At 42.3% G+C, this 20,832-nt stretch overlaps 1 protein-coding gene across 4 annotated transcripts in view; it reads right to left on the bottom strand.

Annotated features, from left to right (window-relative positions):
• Positions 1-20,832, bottom strand: part of DNTT (DNA nucleotidylexotransferase) — a 41,274-nt gene that overhangs the window by 15,473 nt on the left and 4,969 nt on the right. For all 4 annotated transcript variants that reach the window (XM_050802903.1, XM_050802902.1, XM_050802901.1 and 1 more), the window contains exons 2-8: positions 11,219-11,393; positions 10,363-10,491; positions 8,623-8,793; positions 6,667-6,738; positions 4,988-5,111; positions 1,263-1,395; positions 23-131 (exon numbers count right to left, since the gene is read on the bottom strand). In XM_050802903.1, the coding sequence (XP_050658860.1) occupies positions 23-131; positions 1,263-1,395; positions 4,988-5,111; positions 6,667-6,738; positions 8,623-8,793; positions 10,363-10,491; positions 11,219-11,393 (913 nt within the window). The remainder of the gene's footprint in view (positions 1-22; positions 132-1,262; positions 1,396-4,987; positions 5,112-6,666; positions 6,739-8,622; positions 8,794-10,362; positions 10,492-11,218; positions 11,394-20,832) is intronic.

The following is a 20,832-nucleotide window of genomic DNA, read 5'->3' as shown; positions in this document are numbered from 1 at the left end:
TATTTTTCATCTTTCTTCTCACCTTCTTTTCCCATAAGTTCATCACTTTCTGTAAAAGTTGTTGCTCTTCATCCTCTGTTGATCCTGGGCTGGTAATTAAAAAATCTACATCATGCCCCATCTTCTTACCCCTAATTTTCAAAAGCAGTATAAAATGGAAATCAATTAGATTTTAGTCTTCATTTAAAAAAAAAAAATCACCTTTGTTTCTATGTCCTATGCTTAAGATTTGCAACATAGAAGGTTCTTGACATTTTTTTTAAGAAACAAAATATCCTTGGTTACACATCTCTATTCCTTACAAAATAAATTTATGACACAGAAAAAGTCATATGTAGCATGTATGTGATTATGTATATCTGGGCAAAAAATAACAAAAAATTATTTATTCTACACACTCACACAAACCTACATGCACCCACACATACACACATAGAGACAAGCACGACAACAAGCAAACCAATAATTGTATTCACGTACTACAAGGTAGAAGTCTTGGAATTGTGACATGAAGTAAAGCCATTATCTTAGATTTGATCTTCTCTTACTTTCTCCCGTGCCCAAACCTATTTTGTTAGAATGGCCAGCAGCCACCAGGTAAGAGGGCTGGAGAAAGAGGTGGAGGAGGCTGTGGGAGGAAAGAAATCCCTTTCTGAAATGTAGGCCTCAATATCCAACAACCACGTACATACCTGTGAAGTGTTTGCTCATTCATGAATTCATTCAGTCAGTCATTTATTGACTCAACCAAGATTTCTTGAGCACCTACTTTGTGCTAGGCATCATGCAATAGTCTTGCTGAGAACTAAGCTCTACAAACTTAGTGGAGAAACCACACACAGGAACAAATCACTGTAACTCTGTGGATCAAGGGCTTTGCAGGTATTCAGGGAGCATGGAAGAGGGGGCTCTAATCCAGCATGGAGAAGGAGGGAGTCAAGGAAGGCTTTCTGGAGGAGGTGCCATCTAAACTGAGTCTTAAAAAATGAGGGGAAGTCAGCCAAGTGACAATTTGAGGAACGGCCGTCAAAGCAGAAGTCTGAGTAAGCAAAGCAACAAGGCAAGAAACAGCTCTGAATGTGCAGGGGATGACAAGCCATTTGGGGTTGCTGAAATGAAATGTGAGGGGCACGAGACAAAGCTGCAGAAAGAAGCTGGCACTAGATAACAAAAGGCCTTTTGTGCCATTTCAGATGCCTGTCCGAGTCAGGGAGCCACTGAAGTATTAGGGCAGAGGAGGCAAAGCCACCAAAGTTATTTACCTCCGGAACCCTCCTGTCATGGTGACGAAAGCATCCGGAAGAAATGCCTGGACAGCCTCTTTAACCAGCACACTGACGGCCTCTGCTTCTGCCCTGGTCACACAGCTGACAAGGTCTTCATAATACAGAAATCCTGAGAGGCCATTTGACAGGTCAATGAAGAGAGTGATGCGCGTGTGAAACAACCAGCCCTCAGTGGAAGGGGATTCTGTCCCCACAATAGAGCTAACATGACTACAGGCATCAACACCAAACTCCATTTCCACAGAGACAGAACAATCCATGTGATTCTCCTGGTCGTGAATTTTGCAGGGTAACAATGGTTCTTTGCTTTCTAACCGAGAGGCTTACAATTTCCTAAGAAGGAGACAATATTTCACATCCCTCTGGAATCCAAATTGTTCAGACCTGACTTCCTACTGAAAAACCAGCCTTCTTGATCAATAAGCTGTGTCCTACTATTTTTTAAAAGGTAACGCGTAAAGATTTGGGATGAGGAGATTTAGAGTTGGAAGGTGATGGATCCATTAAAAAATTAAAGTCAAGAATAGGAGCAGGGTAGATGTCTGTCTGAAGCAAGGCAGGAAATATCTTAGGTGGTTTAGCTTGTTGCTTCTTTGCCTGACCAGCATGAATTAATGAAAGTTCAGAGTTGCTATGATGAAAAGCTGACAACTTGGTGGTTCCCACAGAGCGGTGTGGAGGGAGATTTGGAGGGGAAGAGCAAAGGAGAAGGGAGACTTATCTCCAAGGATTGGGGTGAAGTATTGGTGAGATGAGCCCGGTGATTAGATCCATAGAGCCTGAGGGACATCAAATCATGCTTCCGTATCAATGCTCTCCTATCTAGGGTCTCCAAGAGGGGATCATTCAAACTCTGCTTGACTCTAATAATGGGGAACTCTGGTACCTCCAGAGGAGCCTATTTCCTAATTGTAAACTCTGTTGCGCCAGTTCTTTCTTTTGAAAAGCCTAAGTCTACTTCTTTGCAATTTCACCTACCACTGGCCCTCTGAAATGACAAGAGTAAATCTATTGGTCCTTGTTTCTCACCCTGGGATGGTGGAAGGGAGGCAGCAGCATGGCCATTTGGCTTGCACACCCTGCCAAACTTCCCATGTTATCTCTAATGGGGACAGTCACAGAAATATGCTGGCAAGACCAAGAGAAAATGGCATTCATATGAACACACCTATAAACTGTGTCCAATACCAAACCACACCACTTGTGAAACACTACTTTCTTTATATCAATACTGATACTTCTTTTTTATTTTTTAAAAAAGCCACATTTCTAAAAATTATTGCAATATGGCCATTTTTATGAGCATGAGGAGTTTGATCTAAGAAGTAATGTTCTATTAGGCTCTAATACAGAAACTGTCATCATGACTAAGATTCAAAGCACAACTCACTGGGTAACCACAAACACCTGTGCTTATGCAGTGATATACATGATCCAAAAGTCATGATTCACAACTATTTCTTTAAGAAGATGTGCAGGTATCAGGAATGAACATGTAAGACTATGATGATTTGTTGACATCCATGAAAGTAATTTAATTGGCTTTCCTTTTTGGTATGGCAGGGTGACTAACTTATTACAGGAAACTTATCACACAGTACAAGGTTAAATATGTGCTGCTATAGTTCATAAATTGACTTTTCAAGGCAAATGTGGCATGTGCATGCTCAAGCCTCAGGGACCTGCAATCAAGTGCAAATATAAGTAAAACTTAATCAGGTTATCCATCTGACCCATGAATTGTCCTTTCAATGTGTTCAATTAGCTTACCCTTCACAGTATTCTAAGCTATTCCCATTGACAATTCCATTCAGTGTAGTGCTGCTCCAAGGGGTGCCTATAACCACTTGTGGGGGTATAAGTATAGTGGGAGGGCATTCCTTGATTTCTGCCTAGAACTGGTAGCATTAAACAGTTCGATGGAAATCACTGATTGACTAAATGAATAAAGCTGCTTCATTCAAAGGGTTGGAAAAGCTCAATAGGAAGAGCAAAAATCCAGTTTACAAAGCTGGGGAATTGGAAGCCCTTAGTTCCTGAGAACACTGGACGTCATTTGATAAGGGTTTCATCCAAGTGAAACACTGTATTGCCTCCCAATTTCTCTCTAAGCATTGAGAGTCTTTACTCATCATTCCAAACCACTTACTTGCTACTTATATTTAATACTTATTTAAATTTATTTTGAATGGCATCTTGAGAACTGGTGTAAATCATGCTTATTAAACGTGTGCTTTCAGGGTCCTAGAATATAAATACTGGATCTTTTTTTCTTAGACTCTTTTATTTCCTATGTGGCATTGTATTATCAGCAATCTTTCAAAGATGAGCAACTTTACAAAAAAATGAGCAGGGGTCTTCTGTAGTATCACTGATAGGACCTACCACGATTTGATTTGCTTCCTATACCATTGCTTGTTTTTGTTTATTTGTTTGTTTTTGTCGTTACTTAAACAGAAAATCTCTGTCTACCTTTTTCTCCTGGTCTTCTCTGGCAACAGATTTTCTTACTTTCACATCATTAAAAATCTGGGGCCAGGTGTGGTGGGTCACACCCGTAATCTGGGCACTTTGGGAGGCCAAGGCAGGTGGATGGCTTGAGCCCAGGAATTCAGGACCAGCCTGGGCAACATGGTGAAGCCCCATTTCTACAAAAAATTAGCTGGGTGTAGTGGTGCACACCTGTGGTCCTAGCTACTTGGGAGGCTGAGGTGGGAGGATCACTTGAGCCCAAGAGGCAGAGGTTGCAGTGAGCCTTGATAACACCACTGTACTTCAGCCTGGGCAAAAGAGTGGGAACCTGTCTCAAAAAAATAAAAATAAAAAACAATTATGACTTTATTCTCTATAACTCTAGGAGCCATGGTGCTGGGGACTGTGGCTGTGACTCCTTTTGAATCACAACTGTGTTGTATTTTTATTGCCTGTTAAAAGTAAACATTTTTTTTAAACACACAATTTTTTTGACACTATATTGCCATCCCTTCATTTTTAAAAAACTCACTGGGAGCCTCATAAATGGAAGTGACCAGGCTACCTTCAACCTCTGAGAGGCCCTGCCAGGCTTTCAGGTGGGTGATGACAGCACTCATGTCCCACCATAGTCTTCTCTTAGGCTAAAGAGTCTTGGTTGGGTACATCAACCCTGTGCCTACATTTCCACCACTTCCCTTCTATTTTCCTGGTGTTTTACAGTTTCTAGAGCATCTTCACATTTGTGCCAGGCAACAGCTCTAGTTTGTTCAAGCAGCCAACCCTTCTGTCTTTGACTCTTCACCCACAACTCTTACCCAGGGAGACAGCCAGGACCCAATGTCCAGAAGAGTCAGTAAGTACCAGATCAGCAGCACAACCTGGCTTGACATTTGGATGAAGGACCACCAATAGCCACCGTGGAGGGTGCCTTTGCTCTGTGCCAGACACAGTGCTGAGGCATTGCCTGCATTATCTGATCGACTTCCCAGCTAAGTATCAATGTTATCTCCTTTTTATAGATTAGGTAACTAAGTTCAAAGATTTTAACTAACTTGCTCAAGATCACACAACTGGAAACTGCTGGAGCTAGGATTTAGATCCAAGCATCAACAGACATCAAAGAAGTGTCCCAGCTCTCCCAGATTGGAGTTGCAGTGTAACTGACTTAGAGCTCCACCACGACCTGACCAGCCCATAGCAACAATGACTTTTAGGAGAGAATTTACCTGCTCTCTGCATTCGTGTAAATTTCAGGCTTTCGTCCGACCTTACTTTACTCAGAGTTCTGAAACCCATCCTGAACCACTTCTCAGAAGTCTTCAACCCCACTCCAAATACAGAAGTAAAGAGCTAAAATGGAGGGAAAGGCATGCTATCAGTCTCTAAAATAATCATTATGACATCCGAGTCATGACCCTTTCTAGGTCTCAGGCAATGAAGAAAAAGTATAAGCAATCTTTGACCTAGTTCCTCCTGAATATGACAAGCAGGTGGGTGATGGTCATTTTAAGGGCATTTTTGTTTCAGATGAGTCCTTTCTTGACATGTGGCATTACAAAATGAAACAGAAGTAACAAGCAGGTTCCAGCACTTGTGCAGAGCTTAGGTATAGTCTAATTGATGGCCTGCCTGTGCTGTCCATGAGTGATACAGTATCTCTATAGGGCTCTCCACTTTGCTGGGTCTCTTACCGACACTCATGCTCTGCATAGGTACCCTCACATTTTGAAAAGAGATGCTCCTATAGGTTATATAGTTTCTCCACCATCACACAGGTGAGAAGTGGCACAGCCCAAACTTAAACCCCGGTCTATTTACACTCCAAGCCTGTGCTCCTGCTCATGGCCATATTTTAGGCCTGTACATCACTTTTGCAATGAAAGGGACTGGTGGAAGTCCCTTCCACCTGGAGCTCTAAGGCAGGGAAAATTGGGAGGTAATAAACCCTGCTTCCAACTAAATGGAGAGGCAGTAAGGAGATTTTCAGACACAAATCTGCTCTTTAAGAGCAGTTCTGTCCTGTCCCCACCAACCCCCCGTGGTCCTCATGTCCCATGATGTTTGTACCCATGAGTGACAGACTCTTGGAGGGTAAGGCAATTTGTACATCACCATAGCATGGCAATTATCTCAGCACCTGAATTTATTTAGGCATTTTCTTCCTAGAGCAAAGCTATGGACTGAATTCCCCCTCCCAACTCAATTTGTAGGTTGAAGTCCTAATCCCCAGTATGATGGTATTTAAGACAGGGCCTTTGGGGTCATGAGAGTGGGGCTCTCATGATGGGATTAGTGTCTTTTTGTTTGTTTTGTTTTTGAGACAGTCTCACTCTATCACCCAGCCTGGAGTACAGTGGCGCGATCTCAGCTCTCTGCAACCTCTGCCTCCCAGACTCAAGTTTTTCTCATGTCTCAGTCTCCCAAGTAGCTGGAATTACAGGCATCCCCCACCACACCTGGCTAATTTTCATATTTTTTAGTAAAGATGGGGTTTCACCACGTTAGCCAAGCTGGTCTTAAATTCCTGGCTTCAAGTGCACCTGCCTGGGCCTCCCAAAATGCTTGGATTACAGGCATGAGCTATGGTGCCTGGCCCTGGATTAGTATCTTTATGACACCAGAAAGATTGCTTGTTCTTGCTCTCTCTCTTGCCATGTGAGCAGGGGAGCATGTGAGGACACAGCAAGAAGCCAGAAAGAGAACCCTCACCAGAAACTGACCCTGCTGACATCTTGATCCAGAACTTTCAGCCTCCAGAATGATGAGAAAATAAATTCCTGTTGTTTAAGCCAACCCATCTCTGTACTTTGTTACTGTAGCCCAAGCTGACTAATACAACCAGCCAGAATAAGTAATAAGATTAACTGAAAAGCCATTTTCAATAAATATATGTAAAATCACTTACTTTGAAGGATTGATATCGTTCATCATTTAACACAGCTTTAACTTCAGAACTTTCTCCATCTTCAATAATCTCCTAGTGGACAGTTGAAAAATACTTTAAATTAGTGATGTTAGACAATTACTGTGTAAGACTCTCAAATTCATGGATCTAGTTGCTTGGTTTCTCATGAAATGTGCATGCATCGCATCCTGGGGTATTTCCTTAACTGATCTGGAGAAAACAAGACATTTCTCTATAATCTTGAAAATGCTAGCTCATCATATATCCAAGGACCCCTTTATGATCCTTAGGAACAAAGATACAAATGGTTAGGGTCCAGATCTACAGAATTCCAAACCAAAATCTTTGCTGAAAAATGTATGTCCAAATATTGGTGATAATTTTCTCTTCAATGAATATGACCACTGAAATAAGAAGACTTTTCCATTGAGAAGGTTAATTTTGGACCCACCAAAAAGCCAATCTACATTCAAGCCCTTGTGATATCTAGCTCAGAGCCCCCCTCCTCTGAGTAGAGTTGGGATAATTGTCCTTAAATAATATACCTTGCACTTGACTATATAGAAACTTACTACCAGATGACCGACTTGCTTTGCTGGGGAATCCCTAAACACCGTTCAATAAATAAGCACAACCTCCAGCACTCTCCCTGGAGAGATGTAGAACCAACTCCACTTGATGTCAAATGCACCGCTGCTCTAAGGTGGCGCCCCCAGGTGGAACTGAGGTCCTCCACGCAGCCACTGTTTGAAATCAGACCATTTCCCTGCTGTCAAGCTTGTAAGTCACTTAAGTCTTTCACTGTGATTAATAACAATATGGGAGAGTTCTGTTTCCACTAGCTGGCTCCATGTAACCCCAGCTATGATAATATTAGGGTATGGATTATACATAACATGCCTCTATCTATATGTTATAGTAGGTAGCTAGTCGGGCATGAGCGGAGCAGGAGAGGGCTCCCCGCTCCCAACCAGGAATGTCAGGCGACCATCAGGTGATGGTCCAGCAGTTATCACACTATGGCTCTAAAATGATAATTGGTTGCAGCTGGTGCTAGAGAGAGGTAATTCCCTGATAGTCTGGCAGTTATCACACTATAAAATGATAATTGGTCACAGCTGGTGCCAGAGAGAAGCAATTTCCCAATAGATAAAAACACTTGAAATTGGTAATCAGCAGCTTCCAGTAAAATCTCAGGAATTGGGTGAGTGGGCATGAGCATGCACATTAAGAGACAAAATGGCAGAGTATGATTTTCTGAGGCATTCCACTGGAAAAGGGAAGAATGCCTCAGGTGAGCATGCATACAACTCCGGCAGACACACTGTGCCTGCACCCCTCCCAAGCACGAGGAGGGCACTGTGCACGCGGGTGACTCACCCTAAGGGAAGAATCATGGGAAAAGGGATGCAGGACCCCGGAAGTATGCCAGTGTATAAAACCCCAAGTCAAAAGGTCAAACGCTGCACTTGCCCTCCAAGTTGCCCACTTGGGTCTCTTCCAAGTGTACTTTCCTTTCTTTCCTGCTCTAAAGCTTTTTAATGAACTTCCACTCCTGCTCTGAAACTTGCCTCAGTCTCTTTTCCTGCCTTATGCCCCTCAGTCGAATTCTTTCTTCTGCAGAAGCAATAATTAGGGTTGCTGCAGACCCGAACGGATTCACTATCAGTAACTCTGACATCTGCCACCACTAATGTATTTTGGTGCCATGTGACTAGGATATTCACTTTATATATATATATATATATATATATGTATATATATATATATATATATATATATATAAAACACACACACACACACAGAAACAGGAGAGCGAGAGGAACGTGTATAAAGGAAAATTTGTGATGTACACCACATCTACATAGTTGACAGGAAAATCTGTTAGCTACATCTCTCTCTCCCCCCTCCCCACCTACCAATTGGGAAGTGGGACAAATCCCATTTCACCCTTACCTCTATGATACACTTCACCTTGGACCCCAGGCAGGGAATTCCTTCTGTGTCCTTCATACTGATGATTGTGAATGGCAGAGATTTCAATACAGAAGCTGCTCTCATAAATGTCACACAGGAGTCTTCATTTTCTCTAAACTCACAGTTTTCAGCCAGTATATCAAAGGCATCCTAAAGGATAAAACCAGATAAGCAAGAGATCTGCTTCCAAGCCCCTGAGTCAGTGGTCACTCACAAAGGCCTCTTGCTCTCCTTTAAATATTGGAATACCACTTGAGTGTTTCCTTCTAGGTCAGGATGGGGTTTCCCATACCCTTGTATTCCTCTATTGTGTCATGGAGTAAAGTTGAATTGAAAAGACAGGTACCAGAGTGCATTATACAGAAACTTGGAGTACACTGCCTTTAAACATTCACAGATGATTTAACTAAAGAGTGCTTTGGTGCTCACAGCATCTTGCTAGTCATGACTCAGCATAATCCCTCCTTCTGTACTATCTTCCCACTAGCCTGTGGCTAGAATTCTGCCTTGATCACTGAGCATCCCGGTAAAACACAGCGCTTAACACAGGCTTGTTGAATGAATGAGTTTAGTCATAGGCACACTGACCCAGAGCCAGGATTACTTAAGGTAGGGCATGTTTGCATTTCTAGCAGGGGAGGAAGCAGCTGCAGCTGTGTGATCTCATGCTCGGCATATCCATTAACTACAATTTCCTGGTCTTTCCAACACAGACATAGAGCTGGAAGTCTAGAAATGAAAAGCTCTGTATTGATCTACTACTACATGTTTCATCCAGCTAACCACTGACTCTAGGCTAACAGACAAGCAGTTGTGAGCTTTTAGGGCCAGGGCCGTTCAAAACACCATGACCAATCTGAGGGCTGAGTGGAGCTTTAGATATGATCTATCCAATTTCTTTTTGAATAGATGAGGAAACAGGCTCAGAGAGAGAAATTGACTTGCCCAAACTAGTGAATATCAGAAAGGCTGGAATCTAGGTTTGCTCAATTTTTTGGTTTCCCAGCAAAGGCTGTTGATGCATTGTTACCATTTCTATGTAATTTACTCTTACTATGTTTTGAACTAATTCCAATATTTGTTTTTTCAGAATATTTGCCTTTGACAAAGTGTTGTGCCCATTAATGACAGCTCTCTGTAAATAGTAATCTGCTGTCTGTAAAGAATATAACCTAAATGTATTTGTCCATTTCCGGAAGGAAGGAGACCCATTCTTTTTTTTTTTTTTTTTTTTTTTTTTTTTTTTTTTTTTTTTTTTTGAGACGGAGTCTAGCTCTGTTGCCCAGGCTGGAGTACAGTGGCCGGATCTCAGCTCACTGCAAGCCCCGCCTCCCGGGTTCACGCCATTCTCCTGCCTCAGCCTCCGGAGTAGCTGGGACTACAGGCGCCCGCCACCGCGCCCGGCTAATTTTTTGTATTTTAGTAGAGACGGGGTTTCACCGTGTTAGCCAGGATGGTCTCGATCTCCTGACCTCGTGATCCGCCCGCCTCGGCCTCCCAAAGTGCAGGGATTACAGGCGTGAGCCACCGCGCCCGGCCAGGAGACCCATTCTTGATAGAAAGAAGGATAGAAGGATCAGAGATCAGGCTAGGGCTGTGGGTAGGTGGGAGGAAAACTTTCCCAAGTTTTCAGAAAAATTTATAATTTAATTTGTGGCTCCATGGAAAGAAGCTGCAAGCCCTTCGTTTGCCCTGGGTGTTGATGTCAAGTCCTGTTACCGTGAATATCTGGTTACAGTTGTTTAAAGTGGTTCTTCTCTGACACGCATACTGGGAGATCTTTTGTACAGCAGTTGGTAGAGTCTTCGGGGGGCCTGGATTGGTGCTATCTGAATAGTCTCTTCTCACCTAAACAAATGCATAAGCATCCATTTTCAATAAAAATTAATAGTAATAATAGATATATATGGAAAAATTTGGAAGTAGTTGTCTGTGGTTGGAGGATAAAATTATAGGAGACTCAAAATTTATGTTATATACATCTCTAATATTTGAACTTGCTATTATCAACATGTATTTTTTTGAAATCTGAAAAAAAAAACATGAAAAGACCTATCAATTAAATATAACCTTCCTTTTCTATGAACTTATGTACTTATGGTCCAACCCCTCTTCCCAAAGATTCTAGCACAATTGCTCAAATATTTGGAATTGAGAGCTTAATTTTTTGTTTTGTTTTCTTTTGTTTTCTGAATGATCACAGTAAGAGAAAAAAAGGAATCTCCTGCTTTTCTGGCTGCCAGAATATCAAGGCTTAAATATTTTGAAATATTTGTGTATAAATGCATTCAGGAAAATAGCTACCACTCATAAGGTGCCTACTATACTTAACACACTGTGTTAAGTGCTTTACATGTATATTATTCTAATCTTCATGACCATTTTGTGAGGCTGGCATTATTGTTATGTCATGTTATAAAGGAAGAAACTGAAGCTTTGTAAAGCTAAGTGACTTGCCCAAGGTCACACAGGAAGTAAGCAGAGAATCTAGGGTTTACCCCAACTCTGTTGATTCTAAGCTTATGTTCTTAACCATCAAGCAAAGAACAGTGAAAATCACACCCATGACACTTACAACAAGCTGGTGTTTTCCTGTCATCTCCACCGGTTTCCCTGCTCCTATACATTCTATCAGCCAGGAGACATCAAGGAGTTCTGGTTGTGAGCTAACTTGTATTTTCTGTACTTGAAGCCACTCCAGAACATCTGAACCCGAGTTGTTCTCTGCTACAATGTGGGTGACAGAATCACTGCAAAATGCAAGACAGAGTTACCCGTTGAAGCATCTTTCAAAAATCAGAAGCTCTCCTCTTTCCTCAAGGTTTCTGAGCATTCCATCTGCTGGAGAAAGACACATGCTAGACCTAACCATAGGTTGGAGAATTTAGGCCTGCATGCAAGTGAATTCTTTCTACATTAATTAGTGTGGCAACAGTGGTCTGGATTACATGTCAGATGCATGAAAAATAAAGACAACATTAGCAGGACTGAGGTGTTGATGGAAAACCAAGGTCTAGAGAAGATGGAAGATGAAATTGCTCTTAAAGTAGCACCTAGCATTCCACATGAGGTTTTGGCACGCTGCTCCGTTTTTACTAGTGGAGGACTTTAATAATCCAACGGCTTTCAAACTTGTTTGACTGTGACCCACAGTTAGAAATACATTTTATATCATGATCCAAAGTAAACATAGAAATAGGTACAGATGTAGCTATTCTTACATGGATTAAGCAACTGTCTTAATCCACTTAGGCCTCTTTAACAAAATACCTTAGACTGAGTAATTTATAAACAACAGAAACTTATTGCTCACAGTTCTGGAGGCTGGGAAGTCCACGATCAAGGGGTCGGCAGATCTGGTGTCCAGTGAAGGGCCATTCTTCATAGATGGCACCCGCTATGTGTCCTCACATAGCAGAAGGGGAAGGCAGCTCTCTCGGGCCTCGTTTTTAAGGACATTAATCTCATCCACTAGGGGGAGCCCTCATAACCTACTCACCTCCCAAAGGCCCCACCTTCTAATATCATCGCCTTGGGGATTAGGTTTCAATTTATGAATTTTGGGGTGACACAAATATTGAGACCATAGAAACACCCCATTAAATGTTCTCACAGTTTATTATTAATAATAAATTAATTATTTATAACCAGCCTTCAAGAAATTTTGCTTTACATGTTTTCAAAGCCTGGACAGGGATCTTCTTCTTAGCAGGTACTTAGCACTTACCATGTTTAAGGCATTGGCCAAGTGCTTTACCTACAGCATCTCATTTGGCTCCTCAATAAGCGTTACATCATTCACACTTCAAAAATGAGGAAACTGAGGAACAGAGAGGTCAAGTGACATTCTAAAGGTCACACAGCTGGCAAATGATGCTCATCTTTTTTATTGTTTTTTCTGGGCCAGATACGTTATTTCTAGTTTTTAATAAGTCTTCATGGTCAGCCTTATATTATTGCACTCAGTGATTTTTAAGATCCTTTCAGTTCAAATAGTCTGTAAATCTGAGCAATAGCATGAGCACACAGCATACCCAGGCATCAAAGAGAAAACACAGCAATATTTTCTCTTTCTCCTCCTATTTTGTTTCCTTGATTTCCTCTTTCTCCATCTTCTTTTTTTGATAGAATCTGATTCATGAGGTATTTTTTTATTTACTATTATATGCACAACCCTAGATTCCTTGTGATAGTGGTGGTGGTGATGGTAGTAGGAGGAGGTTAGGTACCAAAGAAGACAAAGGAAGTTCCTGGACATTAGTATGGTATATGAAACAGATGGCTTATGGTGTGAATTATGACAAGACATGAGGCATGAAGATCTGCCATGTTCAGAGAAGGAAAAGAACATGGTGTGAGCTGGGAGAGGCAGCTGGTTGGTGGAAGAGCTGTTTTGTGTCTAGTCCTGAATGACACACCTAACAGGCAGAACTTAGGGTTCTCCTGGAAGAAAAGGGTCAGGGGCCAGCCAGAAGGACAGGGAGGAGAATGGCCTGGGTTGGAGTGGAGAGTTTATATTGGGAAGTAATTGTAGATGCAGCTGAATTGGTAGGGACAACTACGTTCTAGAGGGTCTTAGAAGCCTGTTGAGGTTTGATCTTATTTTCTGGGGTTGTGGAGTCAATGAAGGCTTTTGTGAGCAGAACATTGATGGCACTACAGTGTTATTTTAAAAGATGAGTCTGGTACATAACAGTGATTTGGAGGGGAGCATAATGGGGTAGGGAGGGTTGGGGAGCTACTTAGGAAGATGAAACGATAGTGTAAGTGTGAGATGATTTTAACCCAGTCTGGCACAGGGAGGCAGAGGAGAAATATGGTGCACATCTGCATCAGCTTACCTATGAAAGATGAAGTCGGGGAGGGAGTCAAATAGTACTCCAGCATATTCATCACAGTAAGGTAATGGCACTTTTGGTAGAAATCGAGATTTAGGAAGTTGCGTCTCTTTGGGGGAAGGAGTGGAGCAGTGGAATTGAGGTTTATTTCAGGCATGCTGCATTTGAAGGACAGCAGGAGATCCAAATTAAAATATCTGGTTGACAGTTGGGATCTGAGGTTGGTGCTCAGAGAGATGTGGGGGCTGGGGTCAGAGCTGAGACCATCTGGACGGCAGGATGTGCAGCAGGCCCAAGCAGAAATAAGTCGTGGCAAAGCAACGCTGTACAAGAATTAAAGGAAGATGGATGACTGCTTCCCTATTCTAGATCCACATTGTTCCAAAATTTATGTATAATAAAATTCCTGAAGGATTCTTTGGATCAAGGATTAATAGGAATTGTTATTCCATCTATATTTCTGCCCTTTGGAGGAAAACATTATTATTATATTATTATACTTATGATATATTCTTATTTATTATAATATTATTACAATAAATAGAGTTTTGCCTAACCCTGAGAGGGAGAAGTGTATGCCAAAGAGGACCCCTCACCACCTACGCTCTTACCACTCCCCTCTACTGCGTCTTCTTCTGGGATTCTCCGAGACAGTGTGGGAATGTCCGCGCTCACATTGTTGGGTGAGAACCACATGCATTTCTTAATTAATACAAGCAAATTTGTGGATGACAGGCTGTACATCATATGAAGGAAGACTCTGATTGAAACTCCCAATTCCTGTTCATTAAGCAACTAGCAAACAAAACAAAACAGCAACAATAATCTTAAGCACACACAAAAACCAAAAAGTCAGGCCAGGTGTGGTGGCTCACGCCTGTAATCCCAGCACTTTAGGAGGCCAAGGCGGGCGGATCATGAGGTCAGGAGATCAAGACCATGCTGGCTAACACAGTGAAACCCTGTCTCTACTAAAAATATAAAAAATTAGCCGGGTGTGCTGGAACACACCTGTAGTCCCAGCTACTCGGGAGGCTGAGGCAGAAGAATCACTTGAACCCGAGAGGCAGAGGTTGCAGTGAGCTGAGATCGTGCCACTGCACTCCAGCCTGGGTGACAGAGCAAAACTCCATCTCAGAAAAAAAAAAAAAAAATGGGAAGAGATGAACTTGGAGATGTTAAAAATTTCTCCCAGTGAATAATTAGTTGGTGGAGCAGGGATTCGATCTTATAGCTGTTCTCATCAAAGTCTGTGCGTTTGGCCATCCATTGCTTTGTGTTATTTGGAAAAGGAGGGAGCTGCTCACTTCCTCCTGTTGCAGAGGCACAACATCTGGATGGGTATCATAATAATAAGAAAACTGATTTCCTCCCAAGGGCAGAAATACAGATGGAATAGCACCTCCTATATAACACCAGTAAATGTATTGCCTTGCTGCTGCCACATAGAATTTATGTTTTGCTATTTTATGTACAATATTATATGGACTAAACTAGACTACAGGACATGTAGCACTGCCCCAGAAAATCTGAAAGAACAGCTGCCATAGCCACACATCAAGACGGAGCAGCCACAGGGAAGCTGTCAGGCTGTCTGGGCTCTGGGTTTTCCCTAAACCTCCGAGGGAGTTGGATGAGCCAAGGGGGAGCCCTGGACTCATCATCCAAATTCTGGCCTCTCATCATCCACTCCTACCCTGCTAGTCCATCGCCACCATCTCTTCACCTAGGATTCCTTTGGACACAGCCCTGCCTCTGATGGGGACATTAGAATGCTGGGGGGTACAGAGGGGAGGGGGCTCAAGGCACTATTAAGTAACCAACAATAAATACTGGCATATAAAGGGAATCAGACTAGAAAGAAATACTCCCCTGACTATTAGCAAAGATAATGGTAACGACATACACACGTGCAGATATTCCTACTTAATCCTCACAACAGCCTTGCACAGTAGGCAATATAGTCACAGAGGAGAAAACCAAGCCTGGGGGAGCTTACATTTAGCTGGGGTTCAAACCCAGGTGTGCCTGACTCAAGCAGCCTCTTAACGTTCTGCTAGACTGTGGTTAGATGCCTGAGGGGGGCTTTGTTTGCTTGTTTGAAATGCTTTTCTGTATTTTCTCATTTTCTGTAATGAACTATCTATGGTCACTTTTCTACTTGGGGGAAAATATACATGAATGTCATTTTCAAGGACAAATAAATCTGTGATTGGGGCTGAAGTTGTTTCTACCTTGCCCATAGAGACCCTGGCTTCCTTCTTATAATAAAAGGTGACAGAAACCGTCAGGTAGCCAACCTCAACCTCAGAGATCCCAAGGTTCTGCTGAGACGGCTATTCCTGAAATATCAGTGAATTCCATCTTCTCCTAATTTCTTGGCCATGACCAATTGTTAATGCATTGGACTGAGTTTGGGAGGTCTTGAACCAATTATAGCAGTTCTGAGGGAACTGGGATTGGTCCCTCAGCCTCCTACAGGGAAGAAGATTCAGGGTCTCCTCCTTCAACTAGTGCTTGACTGTCAGGTGCCCAGCTTGGTCCTTGGTGTCCCTGAGGGCAGAGAGAGTGGCATGGTCTCTGGGTTATCCCTGGAGCCCAGCACATGGCCAGATTTGTAGTAATGGTAAAAAGATGATGGTAGACTAGATAGATGAATGAATGAATGAATAGCTCTAAAGGAATGTCTCTCAAACTCTAGTGTCTACCAGAGACATCCAGGAAGCTAGGTTAAAATTGAGGTTACTGGGTCCCATTACCAGACTTCAGAATCCCTGGGGAATTGCACCTGGGGCTCAGGAATATGCATTTTGACAAGCTCCGTTGGTGATTCTGATAGAGTCAGTCTGTTTTCGTTATCTACTGTTGCATAACCAATGATCCCAAAATATAATGGCTTAAAAAGGCAACTATTTTATTATATCTCACAATTTTGTGGGTCAGGACTTCAGGCAGGCTTGGCTGGGTGATCCCTCTGTCCTGTATTGTTCTGCTGAGATGCTGATGTTCCCTGTGCTTCTACATTCTGCAACCTTGGTGAGGATGGCTGGAAAGGTGGGCTCAGTGCAACTAGGGACTGGGGATCCAAGCAACTTTATGCGGTCTAAGACGAGGCTCCAATGTCTTATATGAGGCTCTGGGGTCCCAGAGCTTGTGTTCCAGGGAAAGTCACGCAGTGTCACTTCCACTGTACCTTACTTTGAATCAGTCACCAGCCCTCTCAGATGCAAAGGACAGGGAAATCGCCCCTCTCTCTCCACGGGAGGACCTATGTTTTAAAACCAGCCCACAACTCCACTTTGAGAAACACCACTGTAGAGAAAGATCTTTTCTATTGAACTGCCAGAGCCTAGATTTGATTCCCACTTGAGCCTTTGGCCTCAGTGACAGCAATGTTTTCCAACATGGTACTCGTTTCTCTGCAGAGACATGACATAATTTTAGGAGGTACACAACTGAATATTTAAAAGGCCTATGTGTTCATTTATATCTATATTTTAAATTATGCATCTCAGATCATAGTTTTTATAGATATTATTCCTTAGAAAAAGGCTAATTTTATTTTAAATGAGTCAGTTTAGGAACAATTAAAAGAAACACACTGGCCAGGCGTGGTGGCTTATGCCTGTAATCCTAGCACTCTGGGAGGCCCAACTGGGTGGATCACTTGAGGTCAAGAGTTCAAGACCAACCTGGCTAACATGGTGAAACCCCGTACCTACTAAAAATACAAAAATTAACTGGGTGTGGTGGCACGCGCCTGTAATCCTAGCTACTCGGGAGGCTGAGGCACGAGAATCGCTTGAACCCAGGAGGTGGAGGTTGTAGTGGGCTGAGATCGCGCCATTGCACTCCAGCCTGAGTGACAGAGCAAGGCACTGTCTCCCCCCGCCCCAAAAAAAAAACAAAGAAAAGAAACAGATTACGTATATATTATAATAATAGATGTGGTAAAAGATATTACAAGAGTCGTGACTGTGGCACTCAGATGTCTGAAAGCCCTGGGTTATGGAATTGACTCACAGACTTCAGTTGTGCATTTTTTTCCTCAGGTAACCATTTTTCTGTTCTCCCCGTCTTTCTTTTCCTAGTTGGTCCTGCCTTTCACGAAGTATAATTAGAAAAATCCTCCATGAGGAAAGTGGCAGCTATTTTTGTTTGCCTAGGCATAGACTCCTTCCCACCCTCTGTCTGACTTTCTGGATCCTCATGGATGGTCACCTGCTGTTTTCTTTCCAGGGAGAGGTCATTCCTGATTCTTCCCAAAGTAGGACTTACTTTGTAAACAATGACTTAAATAGTCATTTACAGTTAAACTGAACTGTTTACAGTTTAAAACCCTTCTACCAATTTCACTTAGCAACTAATCTGTTTCAGGATCCTTGGAACAGAAAGAGCAGGCAGTTATGTTTGGTTTTATGGCAAACTCTTACTAGCACCACAAAGGACAGGATTCTGTTTCCAGTCCTGCTGTACTTATGACTGAGACGATCTTGCCTCGATTTTTTTTGGTCCACCTTAAATGGGATTAAGAAAATGTTTATTAATTTAAAGCCGCAAATTTTGAAATACAAAGTAATTTGGACTGGAGCAAGACTAAAGTTTACATCCCATGTTCATGCTCTTGAACTTATAAAAATAAAATATTTATTATGTTGCTGATTACAAAAGTAATACTCATGCATTGCAGAAAAAAAATTTCATTACAAAAATTACTCTTGGTAAACACAAGTTCCTTGGGCTGGTTTTATATTCACCAGATAAATCATTCTCTGAGCAAATATTTCTTGAGGCCTCCTATGTGAAAGAAAATTGTCTAAGTCTGTAGATGAAGTCTACACGTGGCCTCGTGGAGTCAGAGAGGGGTAATTGGATGAGATTAAGAGCTTTTGCTCATTAAAAGGGAAAACTGGCAGCCCACCCTAGGCAGTGACTCCCACCAGCACTCTAGGGAGGAAGTGTCAGGCCTTGAGCCCAAGCTAAGCCATCATATTCCCTGTGACCTGCAGGTATACATCCAGATGGCCTGAGGCAACTGAAGATCCACAAAAGAAGTGAAAATAGCCTCAACCGATGACATTCCACCATTGTGATTTGTTCCCGCCCTACCCTAACTGATCAATTGACTTTGTGACAACACACCCTCCCCACCCTTAAGAAGATACTTTTTAATATTCTCTCCCACCATTAAGAAGGTACTTTGTAATATTCTCCCCACCCTCGAGAATGTACTTTGTAAGAAGATCTACGCTCTGCCCACAAAAAATTGCTCCTAACCCCACCGCCTATCCCAAACCTATAAGAACTAATGATAATCTTACCACCCTTTGCTGACTCCTTTTTCGGACTCAGCCTGCTTGCACCCTGGTGAAATAAACAGCCTTGTTGCTCACACAAAGCCTGTTGGTGGTGTCTTTGCACGGACACGCATGACAGGAAGGCTTCTCTCTGGGGGCTTTCAGGAGTCTAAGGTCTTGGAGACAGAGAGGTAAAGGGAGAAGGCACTCAAGGTAGTGGGGAAAGAGCGAGAAAATCTGTAAAGAAAACCAGGTAAGCTGTGTTTGGATTCTGGACCTGGAAGAGGCCTGGAGAGTGGCCAGTTCAACTTTTATTTTCTAGAGCAGGTAACTGACCTCTTTCAACTGGTGTTCTGTTTATTTTGCAAACAATGACTTTGAATATTTTGATTTCAGACACCATAAATTTGAAGTGTAGAATAGAACATTGCCAAAGATAAACAAAGCTGGATACTAGTTAAAGTGGGAAGGATGGTTTCGTTCAGTCATAATGATGGCAATAGGAAAGAGGCTCCAGTGTGAAGTGAATTCAACTTTATGGGAATAAAAGGCATGAGACTTTTAAAAAACTGGGGTGTGCTGCTAGGGGAAAGCCCTGAGGGGTAGTAGGGGTGTTGGTCCCTGTGACTAGGCTATCTGGGTTTGTTAATTGGAGCTTATCTGGAGGAGAAGCTAACTTTTGTGGTGTAAATTAGAGCATGGTCCTCTGAAGTTAGGCCCTCACCCTCCCACAGGATCTGAAGGTTGGAGTTGTCTCTTTGAAGGGTTGCTTTTCTCAGATCCTTGGAAGACAGTTCTGGATGGTTAGAAGATTTACATCTCAAAGGGACAGAGAAAGGATTTATCATTGCAACTTTCTAAGTAACTGCTTTAAGAGAGGGTTCACGGGGCCAGCTGCCTATTGCCAGGGTTTGACTGGAATAAACAGGACATTCTCCTGGCAGTGATGAACTTTCTCAGGCAGGCATTTTAAAGGGGGCCATCCTGGGGACATGGATAACTGCTAGAAGCTGTGCTACAGTTTGGTCAAGGAGAGAGTCTTTACCAACATTGAGGTGGAAAAAAATCATGCATTTTACTACCAGGAAATTGACAGGGACTTTTAGAGGCAATGGTTTTGGGATAATGAGTGAGACAGAATCCACACGTCAAACATTATATAGTGTCTGGATGGAAAGCGCAAGCAGCCAGTTTAGATAAAACTAGACCAAAATAATACTAGAAGACTAAAAGTAAAAAAATGAGTAGGCAAATGCTAGTTTTTTTTCCTAAAGAAAACTTGTTCAAACTTGGAATATGCTATGCTACTTTTCTAATTCCAGGTGGCAACAAAGGTACAATTCCTGACTTTCCTGTCTGACTGTAAGCTGCTTGTTTGCAGGACTCATGCCTTCCACTATTTTGTGTCTCCACAACCTGACAAATACTGCACAGAGTGGGCACTAACAAAGCCCTTTATTGGTGATGACATGATGCTGCATCTTGCTTTCATTGAAGACAATACCTTCCAGTGGCACCCTTGTAGATAAACTATGGAAGTCTAGGAAGGATGACAGTATCTTCTGGTGGGTGTCAAGCTGCTTGAATAATGGAACTTGGCAAGTGTTAAACTGCTAGGTAGATGCAAAGATGGAGAACCAACCTTCCTGGCCGTGCATTTTCTTCCTCAACACCAATGATTTGGGTCAAGACACAGAGAGCTTAACTAATGTGTTTATGGAGGAGGATTGGTGACAGAATGAAATTTTAAAATAGCTCCATGTATTGGAACCCAGGATGAAATAAAGTGACAAGTAGTAGGTTCTGATCCTTCTCCAGCTTGACCAGGGTGACAAGTTGCTCTAAAATTTAGGAAGTTAGCCATGGAATAAAATTCAATATTCTTTTAATAAATATGCAAAAATATCTCAAGAGTTTTAATACTTTCCCTGATCTACGTTTTAAAACCAGCTTCCTATGGCACACTGAATGGCACGTATTTTGCAATATAGCATAAATGTTAGCGAAACCCCAACCAAATATGTTGCATGCATGTTGGAGAATGAAATAGCTCC

This window comes from Macaca thibetana, chromosome 9 (genome assembly GCF_024542745.1).
Source record: "Macaca thibetana thibetana isolate TM-01 chromosome 9, ASM2454274v1, whole genome shotgun sequence".
Lineage (NCBI taxonomy): Eukaryota > Metazoa > Chordata > Mammalia > Primates > Cercopithecidae > Macaca > Macaca thibetana.
Note: the sequence above shows the minus strand (reverse complement) of the source record. Positions and strands in the feature narration are given on the sequence as shown.